The 23290-nt window shown below is 42.7% G+C and overlaps 1 protein-coding gene across 3 annotated transcripts in view; it reads right to left on the bottom strand.

Annotated features, from left to right (window-relative positions):
• tab1 (TGF-beta activated kinase 1/MAP3K7 binding protein 1) overlaps positions 1-23290 on the bottom strand; it is a 52962-nt gene that overhangs the window by 4078 nt on the left and 25594 nt on the right. For all 3 annotated transcript variants that reach the window (XM_063062610.1, XM_063062609.1, XM_063062607.1), the window contains exons 7-9: positions 22655-22766; positions 19263-19407; positions 18236-18458 (exon numbers count right to left, since the gene is read on the bottom strand). In XM_063062610.1, the coding sequence (XP_062918680.1) occupies positions 18236-18458; positions 19263-19407; positions 22655-22766 (480 nt within the window). The remainder of the gene's footprint in view (positions 1-18235; positions 18459-19262; positions 19408-22654; positions 22767-23290) is intronic.

The raw sequence follows: 23290 nt of genomic DNA, 5'->3' as shown, positions 1-23290 counted from the left end.
GAATCAAGTTAAACACAAACAACCCAGTCCATACAAACTGTGTTAGGTACAGGTATTTCCTTAATATAGGCTTTTGGCAGCTCTGAGAAGAGTCTTTGTTTTGTGACTGCCTGTGAGGTCCTCTGGGAGCAGTACAAGAATATCTAAAAATGAGGTAACAACCTGGTCCAGCGCAGCTCAGAACCACAATAGGCTAAAGTAATGAAACTACAGGTAATGGACAGAGGTAACCAGATCAGATGGGACTCTGCAATCCTGCAGTCATGCATGGTGGAGCGCAATTAAACAGCAAACAGGAGAAGGGTATGTTTCAACTTCACTCTCCCCACTGCATTGTGCGACATGCACAACAGAAAAAGTGACGACCAGCCCAGTTTATTCTCACACCCGTGTTCTCTTCAGGCACATGCAGAATTCTCTTCATTCATACAAATCCCTAATTTTTTCTTTCTATTTCTTTACAGTTCAGTGTGAACAATGGGACTCCCAGCCCAGTAGAAACCTCACCAGATTTAAGAAGGCAGTTCACCACCGTCTTCTCAAGGACGACAGAGAGGGTAAAATATACCCAACTTGCAATGCCAAATTTTTGAAAAATTAATCTAAAAGCTCTTTAACTGAAAGGTCAAAGTAGTGTGGGCTGAGAACATGGGTAATTGAGGTTAGTTATTTCCATATGACCTATGTTTTTAATGCTATCTATAAATTTGCTGATGATACAACTATTGTTGGCACGATCTCAGATGGTGATGAGAGGCTGTACGGGAGTGAGATGTACCAGCTAATTGAGTGGTGTCACAGCAACAACCTCCCACTCAATGTCAGTAAGACCAAAGAGCTGATTGTGGCTTCAGAAAGGGTAAGATGAGGGAACACAAACCAATCCTCATAGAGGGGTCAGAAGTGGAGAGAGCGAGCAATTTCAAGTTCCTGGCAGGAGAATATCTCTGAGGACATAATCCGCACCCGACATATCGATGCAACTATAAAGAAGGCAAGAGAGCAGCTATATTTCATTAGGAATTTGAGGACACTTGAATTATCACCTATGCTCTCCAAAATTTCTACAGGTGTACTGTGGAGAGAATTCTGACTGGCTGCATCACCATCTGCTATGGGAGTGGGGGGAGGAGACTGCACAGGATCGATAAAAGCTACAGAGAGTTGTAAAATTAGTCATCTCCATCATGGATACTAGCCCCTGTAGTATCCAAGACATCTTCAAGGAGCAGTGCCTCAAATAAGGCGGCATCCATCAGTAAGGGCCCCCAACACCCAGGGCATGCCTCTTGTTACTGTTACCATCAGGAAGGAGGTGCAGAAAACTAAAAGTGCACAAAACGATTCAGGAACAGTTTCTTACCTTCTGCCAACTGATCTCTGAATGGACATTGAACCCATGAACACTAACTCAATGCTTTTTATTTCTGTTCTTGCACTACTTATTTAATTTAACTATTTAATATACATTTACTGCAATTTACAGCTTTTTAAAATATTATTCATTGTACTGTTGCCACAAAGTTAACCAATTTCATAACAAAGGACTATGATATTAAACCTGATTCTGATGTTTTGTTTTAAATTAGTGGGAAACAATTAGAAGTTGTTCAGATAGATTAGGTGAAACATATAGGTAAAGAGGGCAATTCTAATAACAATTGTAAAGGTCTTTGCAGCAAGGTGAAAGGAAGTCTTACTGTATTTGTGCTTCAATGAGGTCACACCTGAAGCATGTTGACCATCCTCTCCTTGTTGAGGAGGACAAAGCTTGCTTTCGAGGTGGTGAAATGAGGACGCATCAGATTGAATTTTGGGATAAGGCTGACTTATTTTCCACTGATGTTAGGAACTCAGAGTGGGCTAATTTAACCTACTCTCACTCGACCGCAGAAGAGTAAGTGCCCTTACTGGATCCTGGAAATGGCTGAAGAAGCGTGACGGTAGATGATAAGATTCTAAAATTGGGGCCAGCTAAAGGAAATGCTGAAACATTTTTGTTCAAATTAACAATGATGAATTACACAGCAGGTCTCTAAACTGAGATGGACAAAATCCTCTCCACTCAAGAGTGCCGTGAATGTGCATTTCTATCCTTTAAATTCTTAATGATCCAGACTTCCGGTAGCGCCCATGGAGTGAAGTCGCGTTCTTGACTCGCTCCATTACCTCTGAGTTTTTTTTTTCTCTATGGTCAGCTATACTTTAATTAACCATTAAGGCATCAATTCTTACAATACTTTGAATTAAACTGAATTCTCCGACAATTGGATGATACTTAGATCTGCTATGTCTAAGAACGGGAAAAACGGCAAGGATGGTAAACCTCCGGTTAAACCGAAAGCTACGGATTTCCCCCCGACTGAATCACCGGTGACTTTGAAAGCGATATCGGAGTTAATTCAGAGGGAAATTTCAACCTCTGTTAGGGAGATGATTCGTACGGAAATTGCAGGCTCTGTTAAAGACCTGATTCATACGGAAATCTCAACTAATTTCCAGAAAATTGCCGATTCAATTGATAAGATGCAAACATGTATTGCGGAACATCAGTCGGCTATATCTGATCTTCAAAAATTCGTGCAACAAAGTGAGCTTAGGATGGGGAAAATCGAAGAAACAATTAATGTAATGAAGAAGAAACTTGACTTTTTGACTTTTAAAAACTCTGACTTGGAATCTAGAATGCGACAGCAGAATTTACGAATGATCGGGGTGAGGGAAGCTGTGGAATCCAACAACCCCATGAAATATTTCTCTCAACTTTTAAAAGATGCATTCCCTACTGTATTTCCTGACCAACCACCGCTACTGGATCGTGTTCACAGAATCCCATCATACTCGTCTAGGTCAGATAGACCTAGGCATGTTATTTTACGTTTTCATTATTTTCAAGACAAGGAGAGACTGTTTCGATTCGCTCGATCTAAAGGTTTCATTGATTTTTCGGATCTTAAGTTCCGATTCGTGGAAGATTTCAGTAAACCAATCTGGGACCAACGCGTTCATTACAGATCCGTGATGTCGGAATTCTATAAGATGGATTTAAGACCAGCGCTGCTGTACCCTGCACGTCTAAGGATTCGCATGTTAGATGGAGCCCTTCGTTTTTTTGATTCTCCATCGGATGCCCAGAGTTATCTGGATCAACTTTCATGTTCAACATCTTAATTGCCTTTTTTTAATTATCTCCGTTGATCGGAGGCTGTGAATTGGTTGGTTTTAACTTTTTCGTGTCCTATCTGGGCAGAAAAATTTATTTTTGATTTCTTAATATGGTTGCTAAACTTTCTTTTTAACTGCGTCATTTCTTTCTTTTCCCAGGGGATTCTGGGTGGTTACTTCCCTTTTGTCATCTTACGTATTTCCTGTGTGGCCTTAAATTTTGTAGTTTTTTTAAAATTTTATTCTGTTTTGCTTTTTATAACCACTTTATGTCAATAATCATATTTTTTCTAGTTGCTGTGTCTATTCATGGGTTTGAGGTTTATTGTGGTTTTTTAAAATATATATTTTCCGGCTTTTGTTCTGTTCTGTGTGTATTTTAATTGAGCTAACTTTTTTTTATTTACTTTTTTACTGTTTTACAATTAGCTGATCCTTTTCATATTTATACCTTTTTTTTTAGGGAGCGTATACCGGAAGTCATGGGGGTAGTTTTAGCGCTTGCTTCTCTCTGGCGGGTCTGCTTTAGATTTTGCCTTGGGGTCTTGGGGCGGGGGGGTGGTGGGAGGGGCTTCACGTTTTAGTTTGTTTCTCTTTGGGCTATATACATTATTGAAGTATTGGTTGCGTCCTTTTTCCCGGTATCTTTTGTATGTTCTGTTTCCTCTCCGGGTTTGTGGGTCGCGCCTATCGTCAATCCTCCTTGTTGTGGGTTGACTTTAGGATTTATGGAGTCTATTATTAATTTTGTCTCCTGGAATACTAATGGTCTTAATCATCCTATTAAAAGGAAAAAAGTTTTTAAAGTGTTCCGGAGACTTAAAGCACAAATTTTATTTTTACAAGAGACCCATGTACGGAGGGGGGACAGACTACGTTTTTTCAAATTCTGGAAGGGACAACAATTTCATTCGAACTCCAATGCTAAGATTCGAGGCGTCTCTATTTTTATAAATTCCTCAGTTACTTTTATACAACAGGATATTATCTCTGATCCGAATGGTAGATTTTTATTGGTTAGTGGTTTACTATTTAATAAAAAAGTAGTTTTGGTTAATGTTTATGCTCCTAATATGGATTGTCCGGAATTTTATAAATCATTGTTTGATCAGTTTCCGAATTTGAACGAGTTTTCATTGATTTGGGGCGGAGATCTTAATACCTGTTTGTCTCCAGCTTTGGACCATTCGGCTCCTTTACGGACTTTACCTAATAAATCTGCAAATCTGATTAATTTTTTCCTTTCTGATTCTGGGTCGACGGACATTTGGCGTTTTCTGCATCCTCAGGAAAAAGATTTTTCCTTCTTTTCACATGTTCATCATTCCTATTCAAGAATTGATTATTTTTTCATTGATTCTCGTCTTATTCCTTCAGTGATTAAATGTGATTATGATTCTATAACCATTTCGGATCATGCTCCACTTAAGCTTTCTATTAAAATTATGGCCAATATACCAAATAATAGACAATGGCGTTTTAATTCGCTGTTGCTTCAGGACTCGGACTTTGTTAATTTTATGAATGAACAGATTGAGCTTTTTTTTACAATTAACCATACAGAAGATATTTCGGTTAACACTCTTTGGGACACTTTTAAAGCCTATATTCGGGGTCAGATTATTTCGTATTCTGTTGCTTTGAGGAAGAAACAGAAGCAGGAGGAGATGGCAATCGTGGACAAGATTAAAGAAATTGATAAGAAATATGTTATGGCTCCTTCTGAGGAGTTATACAAACAAAGAACTGAACTTCAAATGGAACACAGTTTACTACTCTCGTCCTCGATTGTAAACCAATTAAAGAAAACAAGAAGTGACTTTTATGTTCACAGTGACAAAATTGGCAAGCTGCTGGCTAATCAATTGAAATCTAATTATGTTAAATCTCAAATCAATCAGATTTATAACCAAAATGATCGATTGATACTGGATCATGTGGGGATTAATCAAACCTTTTGTGATTTTTATTCTTCTTTATATCAATCAGAGTCTCCTCGGGATTCTAAATATATGAATGATTTTTTAGATAAGTTAGACTTCCCTCAGATTTCACAGGATATGTCTTCTTTATTAGATACTTCCATTACAATGGATGAGATTAAGAATGTTATTTTTTCTATGAATCTGGGGAAAGCTCCTGGCCCTGATGGGTTTACCGTTGAATTTTATAAATGTTTTGCTTCTTTATTGATTCCTTGGCTCTGTAGGGTTTTTGAGGCTTCTTTGAAACTTGGTAAACTTCCTGAATCTTTTAATAGAGCATCAATTTCTCTAATACTAAAGAAGGATAAAGACCCTGCTCAATGTGCATCTTATAGACCAATATCTTTATTAAATGTTGATTCTAAAGTTTTTTCTAAGTTATTAGCAAATAGACTAGAAAAAGTACTTCCTTCTATTATTTCGGAAGACCAAACGGGTTTTATTAAAGGTCGTTACTCTTTTTATAATATTCGTACATTGTTAAATATCGTTTATACTTCCTCACAAAATGTTCCTGAGTGTGTTATTTCTTTAGATGCCGAGAAAGCTTTTGATAGAGTAGAATGGCCTTATTTATTTAAGGTGCTTGAAATGTTTAATTTTAGCTTGAAATTTATATCCTGGATTAAACTGTTATATCACTCCCCTGTAGCCTCGGTTCGTACTAACTCTTTAAACTCACCTTTTTTTCCTCTCTTTCGTGGTACTCGACAAGGCTGTCCTCTTAGTCCCCTATTATTTGATATTGCATTAGAACCTCTTGCAATTGCTATTCGAGAATCTTCAAATATTACTGGGATAACTCGGGGATTAAAGTCCCATAAATTATCACTCTATGCTGATGATTTACTTTTATATATTTCTAATCCTGAGAGATCCATTCCTGCTGTTTTAGAGTTATTAGCACAATTTGGTCTTTTCTCAGGTTATAAATTAAATCTTAGTAAGAGTGAACTTTTTCCGATTAATAAACATCTTCCCTTATATTATAAATTTCCATTTAAATTGATTAATAATTACTTTTCATATCTTGGGATTAAAATTACTTGTAAATACAAAGATTTATTTAAGACTAACTTTTTACCATTAATAGACCATATTACTCAACTTTCATCTAAATGGTTTCCCTTATATTTAACTTTGATTGGTCGTATTAATGCAGTTAAGATGTTTTTTTTGCCAAAATTTTTATATGTGTTTCAGGCATTACCAATTTTCGTTCCTAAATCTTTTTTTGATAAAGTTGACTCTAAAATTTCTTCATTTATTTGGCAGAATAAGAATCCGAGACTGGGTAAAATACATTTACAGAAAGCTAAGAGAGATGGAGGTTTAGCATTACCTAACTTTAGATTCTATTATTGGGCTATTAATATTCGACATATGAAATTTTGGTTACTTGACCAGGACATACTATCTATTCCTAAATGGGTAGCATTGGAATTACAATCTGTTCAGGGTTATACACTTGGTTCTATTTTAGGCTCCTCTCTCCCTTTTGATTCGAAACGTCTTAAGCAGGTCTCTAACCCGATAGTTAAATATGCTTTGCGCATTTGGTTTCAATTCAGAAAACTTTTTGATCTTAATCAATTCGGGTTAGCGATTCCTATTTTAGGTAACATATTTTTTCCTCCCTCTTTTACGGATCGCGCTTTTCAAACTTGGAAGACTAAGGGTATTTTACGGTTTTTGGATTTATTTTTAGATGGTTCCCTTATGTCTTTTGAACAATTATCTAATAAATATAACTTATCAAGAATACATTTTTTTAGATATTTACAAGTTAGAAATTTCCTAAGTACTATACTTTCTTCCTTTCCAATGCTTCCTCCTACATATATTTTAGATTCGATAATTAACCTTAATCCATGTCAGAAAGGTGCATCGGCTATGATTTATAATATTATTATGAAACTTAGGAAAGCTTCATTTGATAAGATTAGGGTAGATTGGGAACAGGAATTGGGGCTTACCATTTCTGTGGATGATTGGGGGCAGATTTTACAATTAGTTAATACTTCCTCTATTTGTGCTAAACATTCCCTAATTCAATTTAAAGTGGTTCATAGAGCACATATGTCCAAAGATAAGTTAGCGCGTTTTTACTCGCATATTAATCCTTTCTGTGATAGATGTTCGGGGCAGATAGCCTCTTTAACTCATATGTTTTGGTCTTGCCCTACTTTGGAAACTTTTTGGAGAGATATTTTCAATATTATTTCTAAGGTACTAAATATAGATATCTCTCCTCACCCTATTACTGCTATCTTTGGACTACCTAAAATTTCTAGTAATCTTTCCCCTTCAGCCCGTAGAATGATTGCATTTCTTACTTTAATGGCGAAAAGATGTATTTTACAACATTGGAAAGAGCTTAATGCTCCAACTACCTTTTTTTGGTTTTCTCAGACGATTTTATGTTTGAATTTGGAGAAAATTAGAAGTAACCTTTATGATTCTTCATTTAAATTTGAACAGATTTGGGGACCTTTTATTCGATATTTTCATTTAATGTAATATTTACCCTTCTTGTTTTTTTTTCACTGTTTTTAATGGAGGTCGGGATTGAGGACGTGATTTTAAGTTTAACTCTGTTTGGTTTCAAGTTAGCCCATTGCTTTGCCTTGCTTTTAGTTAGCTGCACGGTGGGTTTTTTTTTGGGGTTTTTTTTTTTCTTTTTTTTCCATTGATATATATAAAATTTAGTATACTATTATGTTATCTTGGTTTCTTATGCTTAAATTACATTGTTTGTAGTATTTTCTTTTTGGTATTGATATCTTTTGGAATTTTATTATACTTTAACATTGTATTAATGTTTATATGGCTTACCTTTTTTGTATACTTACTCAATAAAAAGATTTAAAAAGAAAGAAATTCTTAATGATCCTTTAATGCGTATGCTTATGAAACTCTTTTTTCTAACTCCAAACAAAGTAAGCGACTTTAAGTTTGGACTGGAAAGTGAAGCCAAGACCTTTATCCACTACCTAATGTAGCAGGCTCAAGAGCTCCTAGAACCAATGCCTGTTTCTATTTTGTACATCAGAAGATTGAAACTGAAGATTATTTAAAGACAGTGGGCATGTGGCCAAGTGGTTAAGGCATTGGACTAGCTACCTGAAGGTCGTGAGTTCGAGCCCCAGCCGGGGGAACGTGTTGTGTCCCTGAGCAAGGCACTTAATCACATATTGCTCTGCGACGACACTGGTGCCAAGCTGTATGGGTCCTAATGCCCTTCCCTTGGACAACATCGGTGTCATGGAGAGGGAAGACTTTCCAGGCGCAGATCCATGGTCTCGCAAGACTAACGGATGCCTTTATTTAAAGAAAGCTCAAAGATATACAAAGCAACGTGCACAAATTGCTGGAGGAACTCAGCAGGTCAGGCAGCATCTTTGGAGAAGAGTAAACAGGTGATCTTCTGGGTTGAGACCCTTCATCGCGACTGGAAAGGAAGGGGAGAAGTCAGTGCAGGAAGGTGGTGGTGGGACTGGGAGGAAGTAGTACAAGGTGGCAAGGTGCATGTTGCTTTGGATTTTCAGCAGTAGCAGATTTTCTTGTGTTTGTGATTCTACAATGACTGTGAAGTCTCTTCTGAGGGATGTCTGCCCTTCAGTGAAACATTCTCTCACTGCTCCCCCCACCCCCCCGTTGCCCTCCGCCTCTTTGACCATGAGAGCCACCTGCCCCCTTGTACTTCTTCCACCCTCCCCCACCTTCTTACTCTGACTTCTCCCCTTCCCTTCCGGCCCTGATGAAGGGTCTCCACCTGAAACGTCGACTGCCCTTTCCGTTGATGCTGCCCGGCCTGCTGAGTTCCTCCAGCATTTTGTGCGTGTTGCTTTGGTGTTCAAGCATCTGCAGGTTTTCTCGTGTTCACTGATATACAAAATTGGAAACCTTAATTTATCATTAAATGCCAATGTATATGTCACAGCACTTTACTGCAGTTAGGAAAATATGGACAAATGCAAGATTCACATAGCAACATTCTTTCTTTTCTTTTGAACGTCTTCACACTTCAAGTACGTTTACTTTAGCAATCGCGAGCAGAAGCTGATATTGATACTTTCGGATTCCCAGTGTTTCTTTACCTTGCTTTACAAACCTGTGTGAACTGATAAGGGAAGATATCTGTTTCACTTGACTCTTAAAATGAAGGACTAGTAATTCTGCAGATGCTGGTTAAACTAGTAACAAAAATTGTCAACAGGTGCACTGTTTGCCAAGCTTCATGCAGCTCAAAACGGTGTAGTAATGTACAGCTAAATGAAAGGACTATCTTCCAATGACTGGACTATTCAGAGTTCAAATTCCACAATAGCAGCTGGGGAAATTTCAGTAATTAAATAAATCTCAAATTCAAAGAGCCTGCACAGTTAACCTTTAGTTTGTTGTAAGACTCACTTGGTTCACAAATAACCGCCGAAGAATGAAAGCAACACACACAAAATGCGGGAGGAACTCAGCAGGCTGGGCAGCATCTATGGGAAAGAGTACCGTCGCTGTTTTGGGCCGAGACCCTTCGTCAGGACTGGAAATAAAGATGAGGAAGGTGGGACGAGCGGGAGAGAGGAGCAAGAACCACGAGGTCATAGGTGAAACTGGGGGGGGGAGGGGTGAAGTAAAGAGCTGAGAAGTCGACTGGTGAAAGAGATACAGGGCTGGAGAAGGGAGAATCTGATAGGAGAGTACAGAAGGCCATGGAAGAAAGAGAAGGGGAGGAGCACCAGAGGGAGGTGATGGGTGGGTAAGGAGATACGGCGAGGGGGGAAATGGGAATAGGGAATGGTGAAGGGGGGGGGAGGTGGGGTTTACTGGAAGTTCAAGAAATCGATGTTCATGCCATCAAGTTAGAGGATACCCAGATGGAATACAAGGTGTTGCTTCTCCAACCGAAATGTGGCCTCATTGTGATCCCACCACCAAACACATCTTTTTCTCCCACTTTCTGCAAGGATTGCTCCCTACATAACTCCCTTGTCCATTTGCCCTTCCCTACTGATCTCCCTCTTGGCACTTACCCTTGCAAGTGGAACAACTGCTACACCTGCCCTTACACCTCCTCCCTCACTACCATTCAGGGCCCCAAACAGTCCTTCCAGGTGAGGGACACTTCACCTATGAGTCTGTTGGGGGTTACCTACTGTGTCCGGTGCTCTCGGTGTAGCTGTGTGGTCTCCTGCATATCGGGGAGACTCCACACAGATTGGGAGACCACTTCACCGAGCACCAATGCTCCATCTGCCAGAAAAAACAGGATCTCCCAGAGGTCATCCATATTAATTCCACTTCCCATTCCCATTCCGACATGTCATTCTATTGCCTCCTCTACTGTCGCAATGAGGCCACACTCAGGTTGGAGGAATAACACTTTATATTCCTTCTGAGTAGCCTCCAACCTGATGGCATGAACATTGAGTTCTCAAACTTCTGGTGAAGGCTCCCCCCCACCCCACCTTCCCCATTCCCATTTCCCTCTCTCACCTTATCTCCTTACCTGCCCATCACCTTGCTCTGGTGCTCCTCCCCCCTTTCTTTCTTCCAGGGCCTTCTGTCCTCTGCTATCAAACTCCCCCTTCTCCAGCCCTGTATCTCCTTCACTAATCAACTTCCCAGCTCTTTACTTCACCCCTCCCAGTTTCACATTTCACCTTGTGTTTCTTCTTCCCCTCCCCTCATCTTCTTACTCTGACTCCTCATCTTTTTTGTCCAGTTCTGATGAAGGGTCTTGGCCCGAGACTTCAAACGTTTACTCTTTTCCATAGATGCTGCCTGGCCTGCTGAGTTCCTCTTGCATTTTGTGTGTGTTGCTTGGATTTCCAGCACCTGCAGATTTTCCCTTGTTGGTACAGGGAATGAGATCTGTGTCCTTGCCCCAAATGGCCAATGTCTGAGTCTGTACCCTCCAAGGTGGCTGACTCTGAATGTTCTGAAAGGCCAGAAACACAATGATGGACAATAGATGCCAGTGATCAACTGGAGATGAACTGACGAAAAAAAGGTGACTGCCTTGCCTGTACTGACTCTGAACAAACCAACTGGTTCTACCAGCCCTTGTCATTCTGCAAATACCTCTAATTTTTAATAACCCAGTTCTATTTTGAAAATCACTACTGTATCTGTTTCCACTGTTCTATTTATTTATTGATTTCCTGAGATATGACGTAGAATAGGCCATTCCAGGGAAAATTTATAATGGCCAATTAACCTACTAAATGGTGGGACTGTGGGAGGAAACCAGGGCAGCCGGAGGAAACCCACGCAGTCACGGGGAGAATGTACAAACTCCTTGCAGGCAGCAGCGGGATTTGAACCTGGGTCGCCTGTACTGTAAACCGTAGTGCTAACCATACTACCGTGCCGCTTCTCCATAGGAGTTCCTGCCAGCACAAAAGAAATATCACAAGGTGCTTAATGTCGTAGTGGTGTACCGCAGCAGCTTCTAAGTTCCAGCAACCTGCATGTAGGTCGAATGTCCGGTTCCATCTGAGTAGAGTCTGCACATTCTTTGTTTAAATTTCATCTTGCGTGTATGTGAGCAGTAGAATTCAGGAAGAACTGATGAGAATGAGGGGAGATGGAAAACTGGGATTAATGTAGGACTAGTGTAAATAGGTGGTTAGAAACAGAAAGCCTACAGCACAATACAGGCCCTTCGGCCCACAAAGCTGTGCCGAACATGTCCCTACCTTAGAAATTAACAGGGTTACCCATTGCCCTCTATTTTTCTAAGCTCCATGTACCTATCCAAAAGTCTCTTAAACGACCCTATCGTATCCACCTCTAGCACCATTGCCGGCAGCTCATTCCATGCACTCACCACTCTCTGCGTAAAAAACTCACCCCTGACATCTCCTCTGTACCTACTCCCAAGCACCTTAAACTTGTGCCCTCTTGTGGCAGCCATTTCAGCCCTGGGAAAAAGCCTCTGACTATCCACACGATCAATGCCTCTCATCATCTTATACACCTCTGTCAGGTCACCTCTCATTCTCCGTCGCTCCAAGGAGAAGAGGTGGTGTTCACTCAACCTGTTTTCATAAGGCATGCTCCCCAATTCAGACAACATCCTTGTAAATCTCCTCTGCACCCTTTCTATGGTTTCCACATCCTTCCTGTAGTGAGGCGACCAGAACTGAGCACTGTACTCCAAGTGGGGTCTGACCAGGGTCCTATATAGCTGCAACATTACGTCTCCGCTCCTAAATTCAATTCCACGATTGATGAAGGCCAATACACCGTATGCCTTATTAACCAGAGTTAACCTGCGCAGCAGCTTTGAGTGTCCTATGGACTCTGACCCCAAGATCCCTCTGATCCTCCACACTGCCAAGAGTCTTACCATTAATACTATATTCTGCCATCATATTTGACCTACCAAAATGAACCACTTCACATTTATCTGGGTTGAACTCCATCTGCCACTTCTCAGCCCAGTTTTGCATCCCATCAATGTCCCACCGTGACCTCTGACAGCCCTCCACACTATCCATAACACCCCTAACCTTTGTGTCATCAGCAAATTTACTAACCCATCCCTCCACTTCCTCATCCAGATCATTTATAAACATCATGAAGAGTAAGGATCCCAGAACAGATCCCTGAGGCACACCACTGGTCACTGACCTCCATGCAGAATATGACCCATCTACAACTACTCTTTGCCTTCTGTGGGCAAACCAGTTCTGGATCCACAAAGCAAGGTCCCCTTGGATCCCATGCTCCCTTACTTTCTCAATAAGCCTTGCATGGGGTACCTTATCAAATACCTTGCTGAAATCCATATACATCTACTGCTCTACCTTCATCAATGTGTTTAGTCACATCCTCAAAAAGTTCAATCAGGCTCATAAGGCATGACCCGCCCTTGACAAAGCCATGCTGACTATTCCTAATCATATTATACCTCTCCAAATGTTCATAAGTCCTGCCTCTCAGGATCTTTGGTCTATAATTTCCTGGGCTATCTCTACTCCCTTTCTTGAATAAGGGAACAACATCCGCAACCCTCCAATCCTCTGGAACCTCTCCCGCCCCCATTGATGATGCAAAGATCATCGCCAGAGGCTCAGCAATCTCCTCCCTCGCCTCCCACAGCAGCCTGGGGTAACATCATGGTTGATGTGGACTTGATGGTCTCGGCTGCCTTTTTCTGTAGCATGGTTTGGTGAAATTGAAGTCTGTGTGGTGGTGTTCCTGCCCAGTGACAACGATGGAACAGTTAAACTTTGACCAAGTTAAAATTGGTTTAAGACCCAGTAGAGAATCTAGCGATAATTTGGCCATTGAAACGTAGGCAGTATTTTATTTCATACTGTGCGGCTAAACACAGCTCCAATGCCATATTCAAGCCTGCTGATGACACCACTGTGGTAGGGCGAATCAAAGGTGGTGATGAATCAGCACCTGGGGGAAAAGAATGAATACCTAGCTGAGTGGTGTCGTAACAACAACCTCTCAGCTCAATGTCAGCAAGACCAAGGAATGGATTATAGATTTCAGGAGAAGGAAACCAGAGGTCCATGAACCAGACCTCTTCAGAGGATCAGAGATGAAGAGAGTCAGCAATGTTAAATTCCTAGGTGTCATTATTACAGAGGACCTGTCCTGGGCCCAGCATACAAGTTCAGTTATGAAAAAAAGTAGCACCTCTACATCCTTAAGAGTTTGCGGAGATTCAGCAAGGCTTTGACAAACTTCTACAGACGTGCAGTGGAGAGTACATTGACGGTTGCATCACAGTCCAGTATAGAAAGACCAATGCCCTTGAACAGAAAACCCTACAAAAAGTAGTAGATATGGCTCGGTAAAGGCCTCCCAGTCATTGAGCACATCTACATGACACACTGTCGCAGGAAAGCAGCATCCATCATCAGGGACTCCCACCACCCAGCTTCTTGCTGCTGCCACCAGGAAGAAGGTACAAGAGGCTCAGGACTCACACCACCAGGTTCAGGAATAGTTATTACCCCTCAACCATCAGGCTCTTGAACCAAAGGGAATAACTTCTGAAAGGGCACTCTGATTGAACACCCTAGTTGGGGCAGTCTTTCATTTACTCTAGAATAATAATCATAGCATAGACTTGTTAAGTATGCCCACAAGAAAATGAATCTCAGGGTTGTATATGGCGACATATATGCACAGTTTCAAACAAGAGAAAATCTGCAGATGCTGGGAGACCACACAACACAAACACAATGCTGGAAGAACTCAGCAGGCCAGGCAGCATCTATGGAAAAGAGTACAGTCGGTGTTTCGGGCCGAGATCCTTTGGCAGGACTGGTTGTTCATTGATCCTGTTTACAGTTACTGTTCTATGTATTTGCTGAGTATGCCCACAGGAAAAAGAACCTCAGGGTTGCAAGTGGTGACAAGGATGTACTCTGACAATAAATGTTACCTTGAACTTTGAAAGAATGCACAATGTTGATGTTCTAAGGGATCTGGGAGTCCTTGTACACCTCTCGCAGAACGACAACAAGAAGCAATCAGTGAAGAAAAAATATGCTGTCTCTTATTACTAGAGGGCACTAATAATAATGAATCTACAGCTCTGTTATCTCCATCTAAAAGATAGATATGCTTGGTATGGAAGGAATGCAGTGAAAATTCACTAGACATTTGCTAGGACAGATTTGAGAAGGTTGGGTTTCTCTTCTCTAGTTTAGAGAATGTAATTGAAACTTACAAAATTCTAACAGGGCTTGATAGCTGGATACAGAGAAAGTTGTTTCTCCAAGTTGGGAAGTCCAAAACGAGGACTCTCAATCTTAGAATAGCAGGTGGCTGTTCAGAACGGAGACGTGGAGAGTGCAGTGAATCCTTGCAATTCTCTACCCTTGATGGAGGTCAAGGCTCAGTCACTAAAACATTCAAAAGAGGGATAGTTGTATTTCCGGACATTAAAAGAATCAACGTATATGGTAAGAGTGCAGCAGAAATGGTGCACAGGTCGGTCACAAACTGTGATCTTGATGAAAGGCAGTACAGGTTCAGAGCCAGAAGGCCCACTCATACTTCTGTCCTTGTACTCCATTTTTCTTTCCACTGTACAACTCCACCCACCTGCTTTAAAATCTTTTCCCCTGAAGAGTGCGAGCAGGTTCAATGTTCCATTTCCCTACCGTGCCAGTTTACATACTTTTGCCAGTCATCAGAACTGGCCTGAAGCCCACAGCCCTAAGTCCCACTTTATCCGCAGCCTTTCCCAATACTGAAAACAAGTTCATTATTAAAACAGTGAAAAGCAACAGTTTCAGCCGAATGCTTGCGGAGTACCGACCTCCAAGCAGATCCCAGGACCTGCCAGCTAGCTCTCAATCCAACTGATTCCATTACTGATACTACAAGAGGCAGCAATCTTGGATGGCAGCTCCCCAAATGCTCTTTGGGAGACAAGCTACATCCTTTCTATCCTGTCTGCAATAGGCCCTCCTCTACCTGAGGTATCAACCGCAAGACTAATAATTGTTATTAAACTAATAGACCCGTATTTCACTGAATCCTTCATGTCACCTTCCAATCCAAAGGACTGCATTATCCTCCTCTGATGTACTGGAACCATTCCAGAATGCATTCTGCTATTAAGAGCATGAGCTGGAAGCTTGCACAACCTCATGTCCTACCTTTCAGATGTCACCCTGATCCATTTTCAAGCTCTTAATTCATCCTTAAAAAATGTGCTCTGTGGCATTATTAGCTTTATCACTGAATTCTAGCCAGTAAGCATAACCTTCAAGAGTGATTAACCATTAATTCCAATAATAAGAGAAAAGCAATGGCAACCAAATGTCCCAACTCCTTCGGGATATGTCAGCATTAGGTGTCTGCTAATATAATCAACTGATAAGCGAGGCTTTCGACCTTCTCTGGGCTGTACCAGGGTCAGATCTAAGGACTCAGTTTTGGCTCAGGACGTTGTTGTTTGCTTCAGATGTTTGCACGTTTTGTTTTTTTTTTCTTTCTCTTGCAAATCAGGAGTTGGTCTTTTATTTATTTTTTAATTGGGTTATCTTGGGTTTCTTGCTTTATGGCTACCTCTCAAGGTTGTATAATTTATGCATTCTTTAATAATAAATGGACTTGGAACTTTAATCTTGAACCATTCAGTAAGATCATTGCTTGATCAGCTTCACTTCCCAACCCTTTTCCCGAAACCCTCAACTCCCTCATAAACAGCAAGGCCGCTTTATCATAGATTTTACTGTGTTCAAAGATTCAACGAGCTCTTTATAAATCATTCCTGAACATCCTTTAAAGCCTGCTCTTTAATGGTTTTCCAATTCTAAAGATTAGCTTTGCTTGTCACATGAACATCGAAATGGACATGGACAGTGAAAAGCATCATTTGTATCAACAACCAACGCTGTCCAGGACTGCGCTGGGAGCAGCCCGCGAATGTTGCCAATGCTTCCGGCGCCAACATAGTGTGCCCATAACTTACTAATCCTACCCCGTATGCCTTTAGAATGTGGGAGGAAACTGGAGCACAAGGGGGAACCCACATAGTCACAGGGATAACGTACAAACATTACTGGGAATTGAACCCCGCCGCTGGTGTTGCAGTGTTATGCTAGCTGCTACACTACAGTGCCACATGCCCCTTGGTCATTATGCAAATGATAAGGTCCTTGGCCTCCTCTTGTGTCACAATGAGGCCACTCTCAGGGTGGAAAAGCAACACCTTATATTCTGCCTGGGTAGAGATGAAGGCATGAATATCGATTTCTACTTCTGGTTTAAAAAAAAGTCCCTCCCCCCTGCACTCCTCTTCTATCCCACACTCTGGCCTCTTAACTCTTGTCACCTGCCTATCACTTCCACCTGGGCTCCCTCCCCCTTCCCTTTCTCTCATGGTCCACTCTCCTCTCCTATCAGATTCTTTCCTCTCCAGCCCTTTACCTTTACTACCCACCTGGCTTCACCTCTCACCTTCTAGCAAGCCTCCTTCCCCTCCCCTTCACCTTTTTATTCTGGCATCTATCCCCTTCCTTTCCAGTCCCGATGAATGGTCCTGGCCTGAAACGTCCCTGAAGATGGCAGTTGATCATCGAAATGTCGGTTAAAATTGATATTTGTACCCTGCTGGAAGCCAAAGAAAAGTTTATGCATTTCCATGGATGCTGCCTGACCTGCTGAGTTCCTCCAGCATTTCGTGTGTGTTACTAAAGCTTTCTCCATATCTTCCACATTTGTCTACAATCTTCTTTCTCATTATCTTTCTAGGCAGCTCCCTGTTGTTACTCTGCTTAATAATCAGTTGCCTTTAGTTTGTAGGAACACACACAAAATGCTGGAAGAACTCAGCAGGTCAGGCAGCATCCATGGAAATGAACAAACTAGCGATGTTTCAGGCCGAGACCCTTCATGGTCTCATGTGGTATTTGGCAGTCAAACTGGATTCCAATGGGCACAGAAATACGACGTACATACTGTGTCAGGTCAGGTACTCCCGTGTTCCTGGCCCTTGTCTTACATGCTACCAGCATGGAGAATTAATCTCCCCTAACACTGCACCATGTCTCCTATTGCTAGATAAGGGGCGAAGAGTGCGTGGCATGGAAAAACTCAGTGAAGCAGCAGATTATAGACTGTGAGGCAGAAATCTGTTCATGGGACCCCCTGGCAAAGATAAATCAGGCTCTGTTCTTACGGCTTCTGCAGCTGAGCAGTCTGTACGTACACTCAGCCTTACCGTCATCAGCAACAGTTGCTCAGAGGAAGGGTATAATGGAATGCAAACAGGTGCTTTTGCTTTTAGATGTCATCCTTCCTTCAGAACTTGTGTGGTTAGTGTGCCATCTGCCGCAACAGTTAACCCTTTGGTTTCTGTGCTGGTTGAGGCCATGCAACCAACAGTGTAAGAAACAGGCAAAGTTTGGCCACACGTGACATCATCGAAGCTACACTACAACGGTCAAAGTGCCAGTCCTTCAACTTCACCTGATGTCCAAAGCAACAGAGCTAAACCACAAGCACCAAGAACTCAGCCGGGCCAAATGCCAGGAGTTGGCTCAGTGATCGGCTGTGACGATGCAGACAATACCCAAACAACACATGGTGGTCTCATTTACCTTGGGTCGGGCTTGTGGACGTTTGGCTCATCTCCCCCAGAGGGTAGTTGAAGTTTCGAATGAGGAGGGTCATGTCCTCGTGTCTGTCACAAAACTTTGACCTTTCGCCTCCACTGATGAAGGTGTCGCGATGTATCCTTCGGACGCGGTCAACCACTGCCTGGGCCACAGCATCCAGCCTCGTCTGCAGTGCAAACTCCGTAGCCACCATGGCAGCGATTTCCTGCAAGGGGAGGTGATGGGAGTCAGGCAGTGACAAGCAGAACCCGCGCTCTCCCCCGGAGTCTGAACGGGTTCTGGCAACGCTCGGGAACACAGTCCAACAGCCACCGCTAAGCTCGTACCTCAGTTCAGAGCACACTCCAGCTGTTCTCCCTCAAAACTATACCACCCCAGAGCACACTTCTCTGAACAAGTAGCAAACCCCAACACTGGCTCCCTCACACAGCGCACTTACTGAACCAGACACGCATCCACTGACCCTGATCACACACTGCAGCCACTCCAGAGCACAGCCTACTGAACACGTACTCAGCTGCAACACTCGAACTTTCACACTGCACCATGCACTGGACCAAACACACACCCACTCCTTCTACTTGTTGTTCCTTTCCACACCTTGTAGCGCATTGTGGGGCAGCCTTACCGTTTCTTTTAGCATTTTTCTCTGTTATTTTTTGAGGCCAAGTTGCTAGCTTGAAGCTCAACCCAATACAGATGGAAACCATGCATGGAGCCCCCACTTCTACAAAGTGCACACACGCCAGAGCAGACCGATCTGCAGCATACATTCAGACCCATAGCGCATACCAACCCGAACCCCAAACACAACCCAGCCCAACGGCACTCATTGGAGAGATGCTGGGCCCAGCCCATACACCCCAGGTCAAGGGCACCCATAGTGTCCCAGCCAGCAGCACCCATGACTTCCACTCAAACTCCTCAGACTCAGGGCTTGGACTACATCAGCACCTCAGTACCCAGGGCAGCTGAAGCACACGGTGCTCTGAGAGAGAGCACGCCTCACCTGATTGGCCTGTCCAGGACCATGAGCTGCCTCCAGGGCTTTGTACAGTCCATCGGTCATCAGCACCAAAAACCCTGTCACCCCATCCAGTGACTGACCTCCGTGGATTTCTGGCTCTGCGATCACCGGCTTCGTCTTGGCAGGACTAACCAAGGTGAAAAATCCAATTATTGTCAAGGTATATCATCAATGCCAGCATGAGGCAAATGCAAGCAGACAGCTGGGTCAGTGCTCTGGTCAGCACAGGCCACAACTGGGTCAGTGCCCCGGACAAAGTTTCAAAGGTCCAAAGCTCATTTATCATCAAATTATATAACTCTGAAATTTTTCTTCTCTGGGTAGCCATGTAACCAAGAAAGAAAAGAAAGGCAGTACGATCAGCAATCCCTCAAATACACCCTCCCCACAAAGAAATGGAACAAGCACATTAACCCCCAAATCCCTCCTCCCCGTAGGAAAAAAGACACAAACAGGCAGATCAACACCAGAGGTCACGGCCGGGTCAGTGCCTGGACACCAGGGGTCACAGCCGGGTCAGCACCCGGACACCAGGGGTCACCATCGGGTCAGTGCCTGGACACCAGGGGTCACGGTCGGGTCAGAGTTAGAGAGGTATAGCAGAGAAACAGGTTCGTTGGCCCACTAAGTCTGTGCTGGCCATCAACCACCCAGTTACATCTTGATTTAAACTCATTTTTATTCTCCCCTTAGATGTTACCACTCTTACTCGGGGCTAAATTAAATCACATGTAACTGAGAGCAGTATCGGTGTATATAGAGTATGTGTTAGCAGACGCGAAACAAATAAAGGTGCCCTGTAGGGTAATGTAATTGGTGGAAATGTACATAATTTACAACCACTGACATTGAGTTGGGGTTCCACTTTCAGAGGCTGGTCTGACTTATGACGTAATTACGTGAAGTTCAGATACCAGTTTCTGGATTACAATAAAGGAGTTGTTTCGGTTTTTCTTCAACATAAAACACCTTGCATCATTTTATTTGCAAATCCTACACCCGTTTCCTGAGTGGCAAGCTGTGACCAGTGGGTACTATTCACACAGATATACAGGCAACCCGAGCTTTACATCCGTTCAGGCATCAGAAATTCACCCCAACAGAATTCAAAGGAACAGTCCCAAAAATTTGAGGTATGGAACCAAGTCACCTCAATTGAATTGACATGGGTGGGGATAAGTAAATGAATAACTTAAAAGGTTATTTTCTATTGGCATTGGTTTATTATTGTCACATGCACCAAGATACAGTGAAAAGCTTGTCTTGTATATCAATTATGCAATTATCAATTTGTCATCCAGATCAATTAATTAAACAAATCACTCTAACTTATTTTTTTGATGGATGCAAATATTGTGGCTATATATCCTGGATAATCGAGATCCAAGGAACGTAATCCTCTGTTTGTGTGTATTTATTAATGATTTATGGACAACACAAAATGGGGCGGGTATGTGAGCTGTGAGGATGACACACACAGAGGCTGCAGTGCGATTCAGGCAGGTTGTCTGGGTGAATAAGTGCATGGCTACGACAATATAATGTCATCAGCAAACTTATATGTTGAGTTTGATGGAAACTTGGCGACACAATCATGGGTGTACAGTGAGTGCAGCAGGGGGCTGAGTACACAGCCTTCTGCTCAGAGTGATTGTAGAGGAGAGCTTGCCCCCTATTTTTACAGCCTGGGTCCTGTCTGTGAGGAAGTTGAAGATCCAGCTGCAGATCTGAGTGCTAAGGCCCAGGTTCTGGAGCTTAGGAATCAGTTTATTTGGAATGATGGTATTAAAGGCAGAGCTGTAGTCAATGAAAAAGGGCCTTACATATGTGTTTTTATTCTCCAGGTGTTCTAAGGAGGAATGTACGGCCAGAGAGATGGCATCTGCCGTTGACCTGTTGCTCCGGTAGGCGAATTGCAAAGTGTTGAGGTTGACCGGTAGGCTGTGGTTGATGTGTGCCATAACCAATCGCTCGAAGCACTTCATAGCAATTGATGTCAGAGCCACAGGTCGATAGTCATTCAGGCATGTCACCTTGCTCTTCTTTGGCACTGGGATTATTGTTGCCTTCTTAAAACACGGGGGGGATCTTAAATTGAAGCAAGGAGCAGTTGAAGATGTCAGCAAACACTCCAGCTAGCTCGCTTGCACAGGACCGGAGAGCCCGTCCTGGGAAGCCATCTGGGCCCGTCGCCTTCCTTGGATTTATCTTCAGGAAGGCCCTTCTAACGTCCTCCTCGGTGACGATGAATCTTGATGCCATCCGGAGGGAGCAAGACGCTCCTCTTCTGTTCGAATCTTGCATAATTGTAGGCTGTATCTCCGGTAATGATGAGTTTGAGTACAGAGAGAAAATTAAGAACCTGGTGGCATGGTGCGAAGACAATAACCTATCCCTCAACGTCAGCAAGATGAAGGAATTGGTTGTTGACTTCAGAAGGAGTAGCAGATTGCACGACCCCATTTACATCGGTGGGGTGCAAGTGGAATAGGTCAAAAGCTTTAAGTTCCTCGGGGTCAATATCACAAATGACCTGATTTGGTCCAACCAAGCAGAGTCCACTGCCAAGAAGCCCACCAGCGCCTTTACTTCATGAGAAAACTAAAGAAATTTGGCCTGTCCCCTAAAACCTTCACTAATTTTTATAGATGCACCGTAGAAAGCATTCTTCTAGGGTGCATCACAACCTGGTATAGAAGTTGTCCTGTCCAAGACTAGAAGAAGCTGCAGAAGATTGTGAACACAGCCCAGCACATCGCACAAACCAATCTTCCGTCCTTGGGCTCACTTTACACCGAACGCTGTCGGAGCAGTGCTGCCAGGATAATCAAGGACACGACCCACCCAGCCAACACACTTTTTGTCCCTCTTCCCTCCGGGAGAAGGCTCAGGAGCTTGAAGACTCATACGGCCAGATTTGGGAACAGCTTCTTTCCAACTGTGATAAGACTGCTGAACAGATCCTGACCTGGATCTGGGCCATACCCTCCAAATATCAGGACCTGCCTCTCCGTTTTTTTTTGCACTACCTTACTTTCCCTTTTCTATTTTCTATTTATGATTTATAATTTAAATTTTTACTATTTATTCTTAATTTGTACTCCAGGGAGCGGGAAGCGCAGAATCAAATATCGCTGTGATGATTGTACGCTCTAGTATAAATTGTCTGGCGACAATAAAGTAATGTGCAAAGGCTGGAGCTTATCCACTGTGGCGGCAATAACAGGAATGCAGATGATAACACGAACGGTAAGCGATTAGGGAAAGTGGGGGGATGTGCACCAAGACTGGGATATCCTTGTGTGCAGGTCAACGAAAGCAAGCATGCAGGTGCAAAGGGACGTTACGCAGCTGGTGGAACATGTCATCCTTACCTCAGCATTTCCACATCACTGTAGCAGTACTTCATGCGATAATCTCCAATCCTGCGGCTGCTGTCCTGGCCTCCAATCAACCCACATTGCTTAATTTTTGCAGCATCCAGACCTAGAGACAGCATGAAAAATTAAACGTGAGTGTCCGGCACTGGAGCGGGGTCCACGCACTGACTGGGAGTGCCTGGCACCGAGATGGGGGCCACATGCCAACCAGCAGCAGGATAAATGATTGAGCATTCATCTGCATCTGACTTGAGAAAACTGACCCCTGTTTTAAATATTGATGTATAATGGAAGACAAATTTGCATTTAAAAGCAATTAACATTTAAAGGCTTTTTCCCCTGCTTGTAGATGCTTGTGAATTAATGGGTACCTGATTTAAGTTGTTCATTTGAAGCTTTATGTTTTAGCAGGTCAGGGTACCGTTTTGCTGACTACGCTGTTTAAGTTTGCTAAGTGCACAGGATATGAATTTCATGCCTACTCAAGTTTTCTCATGGCAGCAGAAATGGATGTGGCTTCGACTTCAATGTTTAAGAGAATCAGAAATTTGTTAACTTAGCAGCAGTTCAATACAATACATGATATACAAGAAAAAATAATAATAATAAAGTAAATCTTATTCGGTATAC

Source organism: Mobula hypostoma, chromosome 11 (genome assembly GCF_963921235.1).
Source record: "Mobula hypostoma chromosome 11, sMobHyp1.1, whole genome shotgun sequence".
Classification (NCBI taxonomy): Eukaryota; Metazoa; Chordata; class Chondrichthyes; order Myliobatiformes; family Myliobatidae; genus Mobula; species Mobula hypostoma.
Note: the sequence above shows the minus strand (reverse complement) of the source record. Positions and strands in the feature narration are given on the sequence as shown.